At 47.1% G+C, this 18,186-nt stretch overlaps 1 protein-coding gene across 2 annotated transcripts in view; it reads right to left on the reverse strand.

Moving 5' to 3' along the window:
- The window catches only part of LOC119402067 (large proline-rich protein BAG6), a 170,261-nt gene that overhangs the window by 113,999 nt on the left and 38,076 nt on the right, over positions 1 to 18,186 (reverse strand). For both annotated transcript variants that reach the window (XM_037669174.2, XM_037669158.2), the window contains exons 9-10: positions 16,712 to 16,940; positions 8,814 to 8,964 (exon numbers count right to left, since the gene is read on the reverse strand). In XM_037669174.2, the coding sequence (XP_037525102.1) occupies positions 8,814 to 8,964; positions 16,712 to 16,940 (380 nt within the window). The remainder of the gene's footprint in view (positions 1 to 8,813; positions 8,965 to 16,711; positions 16,941 to 18,186) is intronic.

The following is an 18,186-nucleotide window of genomic DNA, read 5'->3' on the forward strand; positions in this document are numbered from 1 at the left end:
TTTCGGTGACACGAATTTCGGCTAATACGAATATTTTTTGTGACCCCGTGTGATTCGTATCATCGAGATTCTACTGTATTTATTCTACTGGTATGGTGGCTAGAGGGGGAAGTGTGACAGGCGAGAGCGGAGGGCTGTACGAATTCCCAATGAAAGATGGCGGTCACACCAGGTGGCGCTACCTGCGCCGTAGGTGCTTGCAGCGGCATTTGCCTGCTTTGCGTATGGCCGCTAGACGTTAGTTTCACTTGTTTCTAATAATCGCTTATACCCCGCGCCCGTGTTGCTAAAGGCGCTACGTGTTTGTTTCGCTAAGAAGCATGTGTTGCAAGTTCTTAGCGGTGTTAAGCAAGAGGAAAAAAAAAGAAAACCAAGAATGCTTTTAAACCAGACGGAACTGGCGTGCCTCCATGTTTTCATATTTAAATGTGTCTTAATATCGGTTTGCTTCGACATGTTTAATCTGCTACAGTGTGCAAAAACTGGGCTAGTTGGTTGATTTTCATGGTAAAAGCAGCGCAAAAAGACGACAACACGAGAAGAACGACACAGGACAGGCGCTGAACTGTTCAGCGCTGGTTCTGTGTCATTCTTATTATCATATTCCTTTTGCGCTGCTTTTACCATATTTATAGTCTGCTTCAGTTGAACTAAACCACTTGCTCGGCTGCATAGCTCAGCTGACTTTAAAGTGTTCTTTCCTCTTGGTCAAGTGTAAACTGTGTACAATCGTTCATAGCGAGTATACTGGCTCAGCACCCTAGCTGCAGTGCAGCGCGTTTTTTTTTTTTCTCTCTTAGTCCGCACCCACCTCCCCCCCTCCATTTCCTTTGTATTGTAGTATTGTAGGGGGTTCTCTTGGGCGCGAAATGTTCAAAGCATTTACATTTTCCGGCTACTTTTCCTTGAGAAAATTGAAGTGCTCTTGAGCGCGAAATGTTCAAAGCATTTACAATTTCCGGCTCTTTTTCCTTGAGAAAATTGAAGTGGAGATCGGAATGCTGCAGCTGGAGGCTCTTTGATACTGAGCATTTTATTTTATTATTTTAGCGATAGTTCTATTTATGCAAGGACCAATGATTTCTGTTAACTTACGGCTTTAGATGCATACTAAATACATGCAAGGACATGTTTATTTATCACACATTTGTCATCCCATAATTATGTCAGACATTTGTTATCACATACTCCCCTATCACGTTAAGAGGTCAAATTACTTGACCCTCCTCAACTTCAAGTTTTTGGCGCTCCCTTATTTTTGGACACTCCTGTCTGCTTTTCTTTTTTTGGTAAAGTACTTCGGTGCGTCCGGAAACACCGTAGGCACAGCGTCTTCTGACAAACGCGGGGTATCTCAACAACCTCACCGTTTATAATGTGTTGGTATGTCCTTCCGATGAAACTCACGTCGAAGTGCCGCTCGCAAACAACGCTCTCCCTCGTCAGCTCTTTGTCAGTCCGCTTATTATTTCGAGCTCATTGCTCTCGCCTCGAGAGATCCTTCGGGGCTTTAAAGACCGAAAGCTTCTCCGAGCACGATCTATACCCGCCTTTACAGCCAGGGACGAAGCACGTACTTGCGCGATTTGACGGCATGGTTCGCAGAACACGTGGGTACAGTGGCAGGTAAACAAACGACGACAGCGAAGGCAAGGCATCCGAACAAAGCGACGGCACAGCACAGAGACAACGAACGAGTCCAGACGAGCCAAAGCAAGCGAGCGCGAGCACCTACTACTACACCAGCGCCCCTTGCGGCGGCCAGAACTTTCATTGCGTTCTGCGCATCGCTCTCCCACGGCGGGGATACAGCGCCCGTCACACTTCCCCCTCTAGCCACCATACTACTGGATTCGAAGCCACATCCTCCGGCACACTGTCAAAAGTCCTTCCACCTCAGTTGGCAGCATCGCTGGGTTGCCGTTGTCAGCCTTTGAATAGCTCTTTTACGCGGCGCTGTAAGCACCTTGGAGCACATCGTTGGCGTTGCTTCTAAGGCATTACGAGGCTTGGCGGGAACACATAACGATCACGCCGCACACTTCCAACCTACACACGTTGACCCACTCATACAAAACGTAAATGGCGACCGGAAGCCGGAAGCTGCGACTACTGCTGGACTGGAGCTACTGGAGCGACATCTCACATGAAAACTAATGATGATGATAACGAAGCAGTACTTTTGTTTTTGTAACTGGTATTGCGGGTGCCTCAGTTCTGTGGATTTAATGATTCGCTTGAGAACAAACAATTCGAACAGTACAGTAGTGCGCGTCACGATGGTGGCTTTTATTGTGGTCGTAATCTCCATGGTCGCCGCATTGCTTGAAACAGCAATTAGCTGACATCTAAGACCACACCCGCTTCATTGTTATAACGAGATTAGATATCTTTCTACGAATACTCTCGCACTCAGTTTACTGTGCTCGCGAATGAAATATCGACATATAGCTTTCGCAGAATCGCATGACTTTTTGCGTATATAAGACGCACCATTGTACAAGATGCACCAGCGAAAATATGGGAAAAAAAGTGCATCTTATATACAGGCAAATATGGTACGTAAATCCTGTACTTTTTTTTCCCCATATGAGCAGGGTAAAAGTCGCAGTTTTCATCATCCTGCGACTTTGTTCTCAATGCGACCACGGCGCCAAACTCCCGCACTTACTTAGCCCAAAACATGCTCTGCACCTCTTATTTTGTACAGCCACCACCTCCACCACCATACGCACGTGACGATAGTTCCTTCGCAGGTAAAATGGCCGGCAAGTGATAGTTTGTCCATCGCGATGTGGCGAAGGAGTTTTATGCCAGCATGCCTACCGCAGCTGAAAGCTCTTCATCTTCAACGGCTTCCGCCATGTTTGAGTTTTGTGACATTGCGCGCGCATTGCATCAAGTCAAAACGAAGCTGCTGAGTGCCAGGTCCGCATGTGGACAAAACCGTGGTCACTAACCGATGAAGATAGCGATGCGGACAGCGGCCCCTCGTCACCTCTTTTGCGTCACAGATTGGCGGCGCTGCGCGCTCGGCGCGCACCAAAGACTGTTCGATTTATCCAGGTTGCGGCCAAATGTGACAGAATTAACCCCTTAAAGGGGTCATGAACCACTTTTCCAAGTAATGATCTAATGACCTCAGTATCGGAGTTTACTGCCTCCCGAATCGATTGCCGCAAAAATTTCTCGAATCCGTCAAGAATTAGCGGAGTTACGGGGGTTTGGCGCACGCTCTCAGCGCTTTCTCTCTTTTCTCGTGCCGACGAGCGCACTGGAAGCTAGATAGGGAGGGATGGCACGGGGGAAAGAAGTTACATCAGTGCGCTTCATGAAACGCGATCGCTCTCCCGCTGTGATTCGCTTGCGCGAGTGCGGCTACCGTGTACTGAGGAGTGCGGCACGGGCAAGTGGCGGCACCCCGTGGCAAGAAGCGCATCTGATCCGAACGCCGCTCTCGATTTACGTCGGCTATCGGCCAATGAGGATGCTATGTCTTGCGACGCGTCGATGCAGATCGCGACGTCACCTGGCAGACGGCCCGCCCACCGCCGAGAGTGAGAACCAGCCTCTGTTTGAAAAGAGGGCTCCTGAGAAAACAGCAACTTCGCGTTCCGCTTGTAGCCTTTACGTGGCGCGCACGACTGCAATATTTGGCTGAGCAGTTCATAGCCGTGTCAGCTTTCCACAGGATGTGTTTTTTCAACAAGCCCAAGGGGTGCTTCATGACCCCTTTAACTGCTTTGGACGAGCAGAGCTCGTCCTGCCCAAACTATCCCCAAACTGCTTTGGACGAGCAGAGCTCGTCCTAGCGGAATAGGTACTCCCCTCTAGCGTTCAGGACAAGAGGCACTCTTCTACAGCTTAGACTGCGTGTAATCCACCAGATGGCAGCATTTACTTGGCAATTTATTTTTCTCCTGCGGAAAGAGCGCGGTTTTTGTATGAAAAGATGGCTTGCGGTGGCGGTCACCCATGCATAACTGGCTCGTCAACATGAAAAACAGGCTTTTCATTTTCGTCATCTTCTTCGAGTGATGATCATTCGGATACAGATGTTTATCTTGTGTCCGGAAGTGAAGACACCAAAGGCGGTGAATTGAGCATCTCCTCCGGTGGTGATGAAAACAGCTCGGAAGCGAACATCGCGAGTGCTCGCCAGTGGATCCTGCTTGATGCGGACAATCCTCCTGTGAAGCCTCCTCGCTTTCCATTCCAGGCAAGACGTTCAACTTGTCATTGCCAGATGACCTTATAGAATATATTCAGCAGTTTCTTCAAACGTGCTTCGTTTGCTCTCGGAAGCGAGGAGAAAACGGGAAAAAATTGAGAAAGGAAACTCGATTTTGGTGCAGGAGCTGCAACAGGCCCCCTTGCATTATTCCGTGTTTTGATTTGACTAAGTATGTGGTACAAATATTTTTTCAACATCGACAAGCTGCTTTTTAGTACAATCAGATTCGAAATCAGCAATAAAAAAAATAGGCACTTTTGGTTGGGAAATTTTCAAAAAAATAAAGCACTTAATTAAGGGGTTAATGAAAGTTTCATGCCATTAAACAAGCTTTGGTTGCAAACGACACAAAATAGTATCGTTTGCGACCAAGGCTTCAGCAGATGTGGCAAAATTTTTCGTTTTCAATTTTACTCGGCACATGTGAACTGCGTGGGCCCTAACTATGATCACGTCGATAGAAGCTGCAGTCTCTGATCCTGGCAAGCACATGCATTGTTTAATGGCATCAAGCTCTCATTAATTTGTACACATTTGGCCACAACCCGGTTAATTCGGACAGTCCTTGGAGCGTGTCAAGCGCAAAGTGCTGCAAATGAGCGAAAATGGCATTTGTGGCCAACCAAAATGTGGCAGCGCAGTCCACATCGTCATCATCATTCATGCGAACGGTTTCGTAACGACAAGAAAGCCAGAACGGTTTTACGTCTACTTGCGTTTGCCACCGCATGTGACCCAGCATTGGTGCGGGCCTTCAGGAAGCCATGGTTGCCTTCCACAATAGTGTCGTTTGCAACCAAGGCTTCAGCGGATGTGACAAACTGGTTTCGTTTTCAATTTTACTCAGCACACGAGAACTGCATGGGCCCTATCTATGATCACGTCAATAGAAGCAGCGGTATTGTCCACAGCAGCAGCAACAAGCAGTAGTTTCATTTTCGCCGTGTACCTTCAGAGCAGCATGGTTGGCTTCCTGATTGTGCATTACCCCGCCAGGTTTCTTCCACAGTGACTGCACCGTAGAGTAGTTTCGTTTTACATAGGCCACACACGTGCCTTCAGAGCTGCATGGACGCCACCTATAGGCCTCCAACGCTCAAGTTTGCGCAGCGCCGTCCGCCGCCCCAGCGGAGAGAGTGGAAAGCTCCGGGAGCTCGGACGGGTCGCTCTTGCTTGGTTTTCCCACTGCACGAGCGGAGAATGTGCTCCCCGGGGCTTTTATCTCACATTTTTCACGCTATGGGTGCCGTTCCTTCGTCGCACTCGAAAGCAGGCGCGCAATCCTGCCACATTGTGAACTGTCACAAAAGTTTAAAAATGACGAAGAGCCGAAAACTGCCCGTCAAGTTCTACCGTTTTCAATGCAAGCAGTGCGAGGAGCAGAGGCGTCAAGAGTGGATTATGGCAGTTCGCCGCGATGCTTTCGCGGTCTTGTCACCTTGACGCAATTTTTGTCGTACACAGTATTACGAACTATTAACGGGGAGAAACGCGATGATCGTGCTCATTTGAAAGGAAAGTGCGTTTGTGAACCGAAGCTCCAACAAGTAGACAGCCGCTGTAAGTTTTGAGATTGCGCGCTGGCTTTAAGAGTCAACCATTTGTAATGTGACAGCAGCGTGAGCATGTGGGCTTAATACACCACAGTTTAAATAACGTACCGTGAGTACTAAGTGTTTAATTCAGCTGATTGCAATACATTTCCCGTCGCGGCTCCCTGTAAACAGAATTAAGCTGCATGTTTGCACTGAGCATTTATATTGGCCTTGCATGCGACACGCCGTGATTGCTTAGCAGGTTGAAGTGTTGCGCTGCTAAGATAGTGGTCATGGGTTCGATTCACACATACGGCAGCCGCATTTCGATGGGAGTGAAATGCAGTAACACCGGCGTACTTAGATTTACGTACACTTTGAGGAACCCCAGGTGGCCGAAATTAATCCGAAGTCCCCCACCAGGCGTGCCTCGTAATAATGTCATGCGTTCGGCGCGTAATATACATGTATAACCTTGCATGCGCGTGAGCCGCGGGCAATATACAGCTGCCGCTTTGGAAACGAGCTGAAAAAAGAACCAAGGCGGCAATTAAATTTTCGATGGCTTCGCGAATTCAGATGCGCTTATCGTCGGGCACAAATCTCGGCATAATCATAAACATGCGCGATCCCAGAGGGTATTGTATAGTATGATGCTGGCCAAGCGAGCTATCGAAACAAGCAAAGCGACATTCGAACAAGCGAACATGGTGCGTGATCAGGCGTTGATATTATTCGAAATGAAACACGCCTCTGCAAGAAACATGCATGGTCGAGGTGGGCATGAAATATATATATATTTTTGAGCGTATCATTATGCTGTCAAAGGCAGCTCTAAAAAAAACCAAGGTGACATTAAACTTGCGAGCCGACGTTGTTATCATTCGATGCAAACTTCGGCAAAAGCGAAAATCACACGAAACTAAACACTGCGGATTGCGATGCAGGCAGTGACTGAACAGGGCAGATGTAAATTTATGCTCTTCACACTGAGCTTATAATAAATTTAAATCCGCACGACAAACTTGGCATCCAAGCAATTGAAAAGTTATCAATAGAAAACGCACGCGAAAGCGTGGTGGATGTTTGCTGACAGCTCCAAGTAGACACGAGTGCCGCAACGAATGTGTGTTTTACAGGTAACATAATTACAGAACTCGCGCAGTCGATCAATCGCCCTCCTCTGGTAAGATTCCCACCGCGAAAACGTCTTTTCCATCTCTGGGATCTTTCTAAACTTTCAGAGCAAGCGACACGTGAAGTTGCACGTGCACGGCGAGCAGAAAGCAGCGCGTGCAGGGTGCGTGAACGTGCTGAGACAGCGCTGTCAAAAGGCAGGCGTGGGGAGAGGAGCGACCAGTTTTTGCAAGAAAGGCGATGAAACGCGTGTGACGCAGCGCCCCCTAGCCGAGCTTGGGAGGCCTATAGTGACCATGGTTTCATCCAGTGGGCTCGTTTTTACTTGATACAATGTGCACGCAATGTCACAAAATCCAAATGTAGCGGAAAATGTTGAAGATGAAGAGGTTTCAGGAGTGGTCCTAATGATGGCATAAAACTCGCTTGCTACATCGTGATGGCTCAATGTTCAGTTGCCAGCCATTTTAATGGCGAGAAAATGATCATGTGCATGTGGTGGTGTTCGTCATAGAGTCTCCCAATATTAACTATAGCACACGAATTTGCCTAGTCTTCGTGCTTGCAGGCTTTGAACGCACTTGTGGCTTTGTTTATTGTTGTGTTTTGGTTTTCTTTCGGATAAAAGAATGGATCGTTGTGAACTTCATGACCCAATTTTAATTGGTGAGGCTAAAAGGTCAAGGTGGTGAAGTGGAACTGCTCAACGTTTGCTGATCTTCGTCTTGCGACAAAGCAAATGCAGGCCACACGGAGCCAAATGGAGCCGAAAGGACAAGACTTAGACAAATCCGTGTACTACCCATCATTCCCATGCTGGCTAAAGTGCCATGCGTTGCAGCTCCCACAGACACTAGCGCCAAAGTTCCCTGTAGTAAATATTATAGGAAACTGTATGGTGTTTGTGGTGGCGGTATGTTGTAAGGAGGGGTGCAGAGCACGTTTCGGGCTAATTAAGACACGGGGGTCTTGCACCGTGGCCGCATTGTGAACGAAGTTGCAGGATGGCGAACATTCAGGCTTTTACAGCTGCCCTTATACAAAACAAGAACAGAATTTGCATATTCATGCAGAAATTAAGTCTATTGATGTAACAGACATTCGTTAATTTTTTTCATGATACTCTTGATAATTTGACATTCGGTTAATCTAGACATTTTTTTCCGGTCCCGTGAAATCTGAATTAACAGGCTTTCACAGTATATGGTCAATAAAACTACTTTCACATGTTATTTTTTCCCCCCTTACCATAGCTGATCCCACCCCTATTAATTGCTGTAATTCTGGAGGATATAGGCATAGTAGTACTAAAATCAGTTGTATTATTTTATAGGGCTAAAAAATCCGTAAAACAGGGGGTGGGTGCTCGAGCCAACGTTTCGACAAGTGGACTTGTCTTCTTCAAGGCTGGAACTGATTTCCTTAGCTATCGTGTGTATATGCTTTGTGCCCTGTCCAAAGAGCGGGGGGGAGGGGGGGGGGGCCATGCGAGTCACCAGGGGGGGGGGACTGAGCGAGTCACCCAGTCGTCGTGGTGGCCTCTCCCCCCCCCCCCCCCCCCCCCCCCCCCCCCCCTCCCCACCCCTTCTCCGCTCTTTTGCAGAGGGCACGAAGCATATACACACGATAGCTAAGGAAATCAGTTCTAGCCTTGAAGAAGACAAGTCCACTTGTCGAAACGTTGGCTCGAGCACCCACCCCCTGTTTTACGGATTTTTTCATCGCAGCTTCCATCTTCTACTTCCTGCCGTTTTATAGGGCTAAGCAATTTGTAAAGCTTTTATTTTATTATTTGTGGTTTTGTTGAGCTGGCGGCCTCCTTTATGCTTCCCCTTTATAATGTAAGAGCAGTAAAATTAACAACTAAGGTCTGTCGAGCAACACGTAGCATGTAAAACACTGCTCACCCATATTCTCTCAGTGGCCTTGTACTGGTGTTAGGCTGTCCACTGCCCTGCTGTGTAGTACCAGAAGCTGCAGTAGTAGTTGGTGCAGTTGGCTGTACAGGAGCTGCTCCACCATCAGAAACTGCTGACTGGATGGGCGACTGATGCTGACCTGCAAGTTTATTGTGTACATTTAGTATTATTTCTGGCAGCACAATACAATCGCACTTGGTAATCCAACCCCAAAAAATGCAAATACGGTGAAACCACATTAATTTTGCAACCTGAAGTTGGAAATTTGATTAATTCAGATGCGCCATCTTGTCCCGCCAAACAAGTACATAAGCCTATGGCCCGAAACCCTCATTAATTAAGACATAATTAGTCGTTTAGGTTAATTCGGACTATTGAGTTTCTCTATGATTTGGACAGTTCACGAATATAACATCGAGTGGTGCTAGGGGGTGTCCGAATCACAATGCCAGTGGGGGTGTCTTTGACAAGCATGTGATGCTGATCTCAAATGCCATGCGTGCATGACCTAGGAATGCCAAGCCTTGCCTCACCTCACCTGCCTGCCTGCCTGTCTGTCTGTAAATTCGCAAAATTGAGTAAGGCCTTTTTAGGTTCTCAGAAATCTAAAATTAGAATGTAGCAACACCCAAAAGCTATCACGGCATTGTGTTTGCCGTTAACAAATGCCTGTGCATGTGGAAAGACCGCGACAGTGGCTTGGACACGGAGCCTCTCATGTTCAGGCAATGCGGACGAGGTAGAGGGTCACATCAAGCTATGATAGGCTACCAATATTCAAAGACAGGGAGAACCACTGCAATGATTGCACGAGCAGGCAGAGCAAGAAATTTGCCAGGAGACGATCAAAGCCATCTGTCACATAAACATTAAATAATGAAAGCAACCAGAGGGTTTCTGCGGGAGCACATACAGGGACAACAAACCATTTTGCACGTAAAAGTGCTGCGTTGACAGCGACTGCAGTTTCGTCCAAAGCGGCTTTGTTGTGACAAACAATAGTTTCATTTTCGTCACATGCCTTTAGAACTGCGTATTCACTATCCATAATTTTGTATCAGTCAGCGCTGGCTGCGGCACATGGCAGTTTCTCCTTGATTCGGCAGGTAGGCCGCATGCCACCCTCAGAACCAACGTTAGTAGAATCAACTGAGTTCCACAGCTCCCCATAGACGTTTGCTCTCCGAAGTGGATCCGACGGCCTTAACAAGAACTAGCGTAGCTACTTCATGCTTTCTGCATTTTCTGCTGCAGCACCGATGAGCCCTATTGTCGTCACAGCTTTCACTAGCCATAACAGCCGAGATTCACTATTAAGCTTCTTGAGTTTCCTGAACTGCTTCAAAAAGCAAAAATTTTCACAAACCTTGATTTTCACAAACACCTAAATACAATTAAATTTGACCTGTAATAATGTGGCAATTTCACAACTCTAATAATAATAATAATAATAATAATAATAATAATAATAATAATAATAATAATAATAATAATAATAATACGGCGCAGAGTACTTCTCGTCTCTGGATCTTCGCTCGGGCTATTGGCAAGTGCCCATGGCTGAAAATGACTGCGAAAAGACAGCTTTCGTCACACCTGACGGTTTGTACGAATTTACCGTCATGCCTTTCGGCCTGTGCAACGCGCCCGCAACCTTCGAGCGTATGATGGATACAATCCTTCGCAACTACAAGTGGAAAACATGCCTCTGTTATCTTGATGACATCGTCGTGTTTTCGGCCGATTTTCCAACGCACCTCATTCGCTTGGGTGAGATACTTACCTGCCTCTCCTCTGCAGGCCTCCAACTGAACATCAAAAAGTGCCGTTTTGCTGCCCGTCAGTTAACAATATTAGGGCACGTTGTATCAAAGGATGGTGTTCTTCCTGATCCCGCCAAGCTTCGTGCGGTCGCAGAGTTCCCCAAGCCCACTACTCTTAAGGCACTCCGCAGCTTCATAGGGCTCTGCTCTTATTTTCGGCGTTTTGTGCGCAATTTTGCAAGCATCATCGCGCCACTGACCAATTTGCTTACCGCAAGCAACGGCATCTCCGCGTGGTCAACCTCGTGTGACGAAGCCTTCGAGCAACTACGTCGCCTACTAATTTCTCCACCGATCCTTCGTCATTACGATCCCACAGCCCCTACAGAAATACACACGGACGCCAGCGGCATCGGACTTGGTGCAGTCCTAGCGCAACGGAAAGACGGCTACGACGAGTACGTTGTGGCGTATGCCAGTCGCACTTTAACGAAGGCGGAAAGAAACTACTCCGTCACAGAAAAGGAATGTTTAGCCATCATTTGGGCTCTCGTCAAATTTCGTCCATACCTCTACGGTCGCCCTTTCGACGTTGTTACCGACCACCACGCCCTTTGCTGGCTGTCCTCGTTAAAAGATCCATCAGGACGGCTCGGGCGTTGGGCGCTTCACTTACAAGAACACGACATCCGCGTTGTCTACCGATCGGGAAGGAAGCACTCTGACGCCGATGCGCTTTCCCGATCGCCGATACCTGTCGACGTGGCCTCCGCATCGATGTCTTTTGCATCCGTGTCCCCCATCAACGTCGCTAACATGCCCGTCGAGCAGCGAAAGGATCCATCCCTTTCAGCTATAATAAACTTCCTCGACGACCCAAACACTACACCCTCTTCTCGAACACTTCGTCGCCAAGCCGCTCACTTTGCTCTGCATGACCGCATCCTTTATCGGCGAAACTATTTAACCGACGGTCGCAAGTGGCTACTCGTGATTCCCCGGCACATGCGTTCTGAAATATGCGAATATTTCATGCTGCCCTCATAACGGGCACGCCGGTGAGCTGAAGACGTATACTCGGCTACGACAACGTTTCTACTGGGCCGGAATGTATCGCTTCGTCCGCCAGTACGTTCGAGCTTGTACAGCATGTCAACGACGAAAAGTCACCAGCGGCCTACTGGCGAGTTACAACCGCTGCCCTGTCCGGCTCGTCCCTTTGATCGCGTCGGCATAGACCTATATGGTCCTCTTCCCTGCAGCTCCTCGGGTAACCGATGGATAATTGTAGGAGTCGATCACCTCACGCGCTACGCCGAGACCGCAGCACTTCCAGCCGCTACTTCGCGCGAAGTCGCATTCTTCATTTTGCGGAACTTCGTTCTTCGACATGGAGCGCCACGTGAACTGCTCAGTGACAGAGGGCGCGTGTTCCTTTCCGAAGTAATACAAGCCCTTCTCGCTGCATGCAACATCGTCCACCACAAGTCTACAGCCTACCATCCGCAAACGAACGGCTTGACGGAGAGGTTCAACCGTACTCTCGGCGACATGTTGACTATGTACGTCGCCTCGGATCATAGCAACTGGGACACTGTTTTGCCGTTCGTAACATACGCGTATAACACTGCCACACAAACTACCACTGGCTTTTCGCCGTTCTTTCTACTATATGGACGAGAGCCCTCCTGCACATTGGATACATTGCTTCCGTACCGACCCGACACTTCCGAGTGCACAACGGTGTCTGAAGCGGCCAAATACGCAGAGGACTGTAGGCAGCTTGCGCGTACACTTACGACCGCCGCTCAAGGTCGCGAAAAGCTGCGGCATGACAACGAATTGTCTACACAAGATTTTGCGACCGGTTCACTCGTTTGGTTGTCGGTCCCACCTCACAGTCCTGGACTTTCAACGAAGTTTCTTCCTCGTTATGATGGCCCTTACCGCATAATCGACCGCACATCCTCTGTTAACTACGTCGTTGAACCTGTGACGCCATCCCACGACCTCAGACATCGCGGTCGTGACACGGTGCATGTCAGCCGACTCAAGCCATATTACGACCCTTTGATCCTACCTGCGCCGTAGTCGCCAGGATGGCTCCTTTTCAGTCCCGGGGCCATTGTAGTGAGGAAGAGAAAGAAGAGCTTCCGCGTCTGTTGTTGCTGTGCACGCGATCTACCTTCGGCTTCTGCCGGTGCTATTCCTCGACTGTTTAAGACGTCGCCGTCGCACAATAAATCGTCGTACGACAATAATAATAATATCTGGGGTTTTACGTCCCAAAACCACGATATGATTATGCGAGGTGCCGTAGTGGAGGGCTCCGGAAATTTCGGCCATGTGGTGTTCTTTAACGTGCACCTAAATCTAAGTACATGGGCCTCTACCCTTTCGCCTCCAACGAAACGCGACCGCCGCGGCCAGGATCGAACCCGCAACCTTCAGGTCAGCAGCCGAGCACCGTAATCGCTATGCCACCACAGCGGACAGTTTCACAACTCTGGCTGTATGCTCAAACGAACATTCACATGCCGCCAACCTGTGTGTTAAGCTGCACTGGTGGTAAGGTGGCTACGGTGCTCGGCTGCTGACCCGAAGGTCATGGGTTCCGACCGCAGCGGTCTCATTTTCCACGACGATGAAAATGCTACAGGCCCATGTACATAGATTTGGATGGACGTTAAAGAACCCTAGGTGGTCATTTCTGGAGCCCTCCACTACGGTGTGCCTCATAGTCATATCGTGGTTTTGACACGCAGAAGCCTAGCAATTATGCAGTTAAATGTAGGCTTGTTTTAGTACTAAGCTCTCATAACACGAGTGTTATTCTGCAACTTAGCTGTATTGATGGAAATCCTGACGAACTTATCTGCACTCCCAAGAATTCTGCACTCAAAAGAAAAAACGTATGTAGGGTCTTTCTGCTAGACAACAATGGTAGTCGCCTATTTCCTTGGGTTATCATTGCGTGCCCGGTGTATCCCTGTCGTGAACGACCTGCGGCTATCATAGAGACATAGCATTCTTCATAAGACAGTGGCAAACGGCTAGTTTTCTAAAAAAAGGAAATCCAAGCAAGCCATAGGACAATTGTTGCGTGGCAGGATTGCTCCCCAAATGTTCCAATTTTTTCACACTGTATGGGAAGGCAACCAAAGAAGATGGCAGGATATAGTAGGACGTGCCCTACTTAATTGACATTCTTTATTGCGCATTGCCCAGTGGTGCAAGAAACGCTTATGGCTCACAGCAGTGTTGCCTTCTTTCTCGCTGACTGCACTTGTTAAGAAATCAACATTTCAGTGTTCTTCTGTCTTGAAAATACAAATGCACCCTCATGATGACATAAAAATTAATTACCTTATCTATGATCTGCTGAAAATGAGCCACACAGCCAACAACAGCCAACACCAGGCAAAGAAGCTTCCTCTAGTTGCTCTAATCTCACCCTAAACAAGTCACTAATCACAGGACGGCTGTCAAGTGTCTCGCAAATTATGGTTTCCACTTTCTTGAAAATGGTGTACAAACCGAACGACGGCTGATGAAGGCAGCCTGACTCCCTTAGCTCAGTTAGGAGACCGAGTGAAGTCGGTTCCCAGCTTCTTGAGTGTTTTGGGATCAACATTCAGGATTCCAAGATATTTCTTGCAGGATCCCGTGGGGCTTCGAAGAAGTGATGACTGGTGTCCTTTTTGTAGCCATTCGTGCAAGCACGCGCAAAACAAGATGGCATTCTTCAGCTGCTTCTTCTGACACACGCAAAATTGAAAGAACTCCTTCCCAAGTGATCACCATTTGCAAATAATCCCGCAAGGAAGCAAACGAGCATGGAGAAATGCGGTATGCGTTGTGAGCAGCTACTACTTGTGTCTAGGCTTGTGCGAATATTCGAGCAGTTCGAATATTCGAACGAATATTACAGTATTCAAATCTGCTTCAAAACAAATTTGAATTATTCTAAATTTCTAAGTATTCGAAATGAACGAATAGACATATATAAACCGCATAAAACCCCCTGTAAAGGTGGTTTCACTGCAGTGGAGGGGTGCTATACCATGAATACACCTTTCCAGGGGAAGTCCGCTCTGCTGCGAAGCCCCACTCCAAGGTTAAATCAACATAATATCCTCGATTTATCATTTTTGAAGTTTAAAAGCTTGTTATACCGGCCTATATAAGAATGGTACAAAGAGAACTAATGAAGAAAAATTTATTTTGTTGGATCTTTGAGCCTGCGAACACATTTTCCGTTTAATGCCATGCCGACGAAGTCCCCTTTACAACAGCAGTATGGCATACATAAAGCTAAAAGGAAATGCAGCACACACACTGTGTCTGTGCAAGTAAAGCGATCACATCCATTCTGCTGCCGCGACTTGCCATCAGAATGTTGCGTATTACCCAGAGTGACACAACATTGACTTCTCTGTTCACCGAACCAAGCCGCTCGCTCTCCACTCAGTCAGGTGAATGTGCAATTTAAAAACCTGTCACAAGCAACAATAACAAATGAGCTTCTGCTTAACATTGCGTGATAGCGGGGCGACAACCTGAATTGGGTATCTTTGCTCATGGTGGCCACATTTCTTAATTTGTGACATTGCATGTGTGCACATGCACAAAAGCGACAACAGTGAGCTGCATTGGTTTATGCGACACGTCTAGATTGTGTACATAGCAGCGCTTGACAAGTCAGTGGACCGTGTACTTAGATTTAGCTACACCCCACGTGGTCAAAATTAATCTGGTGTCCCCCACTACGCATGCATTATAACTATATCGTGGTTTGCCACATAAAACCCCAGAAATTATTACAGTATTTTTTATAAATGCTCCACATAACGTTCATCCACTTCTATAACGTGTTCACACCGAGAGTGCCAATCCAGCAATAACAGTGGTCCCTGAGCCACATTTGAATCAATGGCAAGGAACAGAAAAAAAAAGCCGGCAGATCCCACGCATTATGGGAATCGATGTAATGCAAAGCAGCCAGCAAAGAGCTGCATACATCGTCTTGTATGTCATTGAAGAAAATGCGTGTCATGGTTTTCATATTAACTCCTATTATTTATGTTCGTCACACAGTAACGTCGCGCTATAGCAACTTCAGGGTAGATCAAGCTAGCGAAACGGCTGCCAGCACACCATGAGCGTGGCACGTAAGTCATGCTGTACATGACATGCGCGTCATGATTTTCATGTTAACACGTGTCATTTATGTTCGTCACACAGTCACGTCGCAAGATACCCAATTTTGGTGTATATCAAGCTAGCGAAACGGCCGCCAGCACACCATGAGCGTGGCATGTAAATCATGCTGTACATGACATGCATGTCATGATTTTCATGTTATGACTTGTCATTTATGTTCGTCATACAGTCATGTTACGCCATACCAATTTTGGTGTACATTCGATTAACCAAGTGACCAGGAAAGCACAAAGTCGTAGGCGGCTAGATAGATAGATACGCTCAAAGTCGCAGAAGTTCGCTAAGAAATGCTTCGCATTTAAAAACGAAAACAAAGTGGATCATTAGAGAATACGATCCCAAGTCCTATGGCCACGGGAAAAGTGAGGCAGGGAATGTAAGCGCCAAAAAGCAAACGCATGCAGCGATGCATACCTGTCAGAAAAACAAAGCAGGTGACCAACTTGCAATAAGTGTTGAATTAATAGAGGTGATTCCATCAGTTCTCCTGTGTCTCACAAAAAGATATGCACATAGGGCAGCATCGTCGATTTGGAGCATCACCTGTAAACTAACTGCTCGTCTACAGGAGACCCAGTGGGGCGCGTATCTAGCCATGATGATTTGCAGGTTGTAAAGCACACAAGTGGGAATACTTACCAACTACCTCGTCGGAAACTTATAAAGTGAAGCAAAATATCTAGTTCTTGTGGAAGAGTAGGAGAACAATAAGAATTTTCACTTGAAGCTTGTTGAAGGTTGCAGCACCTTAAGAGCGATGCTTGGCAGTGTTTCGTTCAGAAAAAGCACATTTTTTCAAACATTGAGCTTTGTAAATGCTGCAAAAAATACCAGTGCCCTCCCACCACTCTGATACTCGATGCCAGGGGGAAAAGAGCCCTTTGTTCAAATACAACTTACTGGTAGTTGCAGCAGAGGTCACTGCTGGACTCTCTGTAGCCGTAGCTGCAGAGGAGCCAAACACTGATCCAGCTGTGACACGCGCAGCAACAACGGCTGCTGCGGCAGCAGCTGCTCTAGCAGCATTCACGATTCCCTCACCAAAACGGCCAGTTGATGATGACAATCCCAAGGGCCGAGATGCAGCTGGATCATTGTCGCTGCTACTGCCACCTGATGCATTAGGCTGCTGTAAGTAGAATAAGAATTGAGAACACAAATGATTCATGAACATCAACATCCAACAATATTTTGTACATACAACAGTCCAACAGTCCTAGTATGCTAGAATGTACAGAATTTTTTTTTTTGCAGTTATATATAGCAAAGTGAACACAGCAACCTATTCAAGAGACAACTGTATACTGAATTAAGGAGGTTATATGAGTGTTAATGGTTTTTTGTAACTGGAATAACACCTATAAAGTAAAAGCTCGTTCAATTCGCAAAATCAGGTAATTCGGACATGTTCCCTGGTCCCGGCCAGCATATGCATTGTTTAATGGCATGAAACTCTCATTAATTCGGTCACACTTGGCAGCAACCCGGTTAATTCTGATGATCCGTGGAGCACGCAGAGCACGAAGCACTGCAAATGTGCAACGCAAAAAAGCGAAAAGGGCATTCGCAGAGAACCGAAACGAGGCGGCGCTGCTCACATCGCTATCTTCATCAGTTAGTGGGCACGGTTTTGTTGGTTGGTTGGTTCCTAGAGGAATGGCTCAACCAGCTACGGGGGATCGGCCACGAATTGTGCGGCAGTACTGCCCACATGTGGATCCAGCACTCAGCAGCTTCATTTTAACTTCATGCAATGCGCGCGCAATGTCACAAAACTCAAACATGGCAAAAGCTGTTGAAGATGAAGAGCTTTCAGGCCCGGTAGGCATGCTGGCATACAACTCGTTTACAACTCGTTTACATTGCGATGGCATGCTGGCATACAACTCGTTTACATTGCGATGGACGAACTGTCAGTTGCCGGCCATGTTACCTGCGAAAGAACTATAGTCACGTGCATGTGGTAGTGGGGGTGGTGGCAGTATGGAATGAGGGAGGAGTGCAGAGCATGTTTCGGGCTAATTAAGCACGGCTTTCTGGCACTGTGGTCGCATTAAGAATGAAGTCGCAGGATAATGAAATTTGCGGCTTTTATAGTGCTCTCATGCAAAAAAAGTACAGGATTTACATATTCATCAAGAAAATGAAAGTGTATTGATGTAAGACATTTGCTTATTGTTTTCCTGATACTTTCAATAATTCAGCATTCGATTAATTCAGACATTTCCTGCGGTCCTGTGAAATCCAAATTAACATGCTTTTACTGTATAAATCCAAATTAACATGCTTTTACTGTATGTATATATATATATATATATATATATATATATATATGAAAACAGTGGCAAGAGCACAGCAAAAGCATGCAATCTCGA

This window comes from Rhipicephalus sanguineus, chromosome 1 (assembly GCF_013339695.2).
Source record: "Rhipicephalus sanguineus isolate Rsan-2018 chromosome 1, BIME_Rsan_1.4, whole genome shotgun sequence".
Lineage (NCBI taxonomy): Eukaryota > Metazoa > Arthropoda > Arachnida > Ixodida > Ixodidae > Rhipicephalus > Rhipicephalus sanguineus.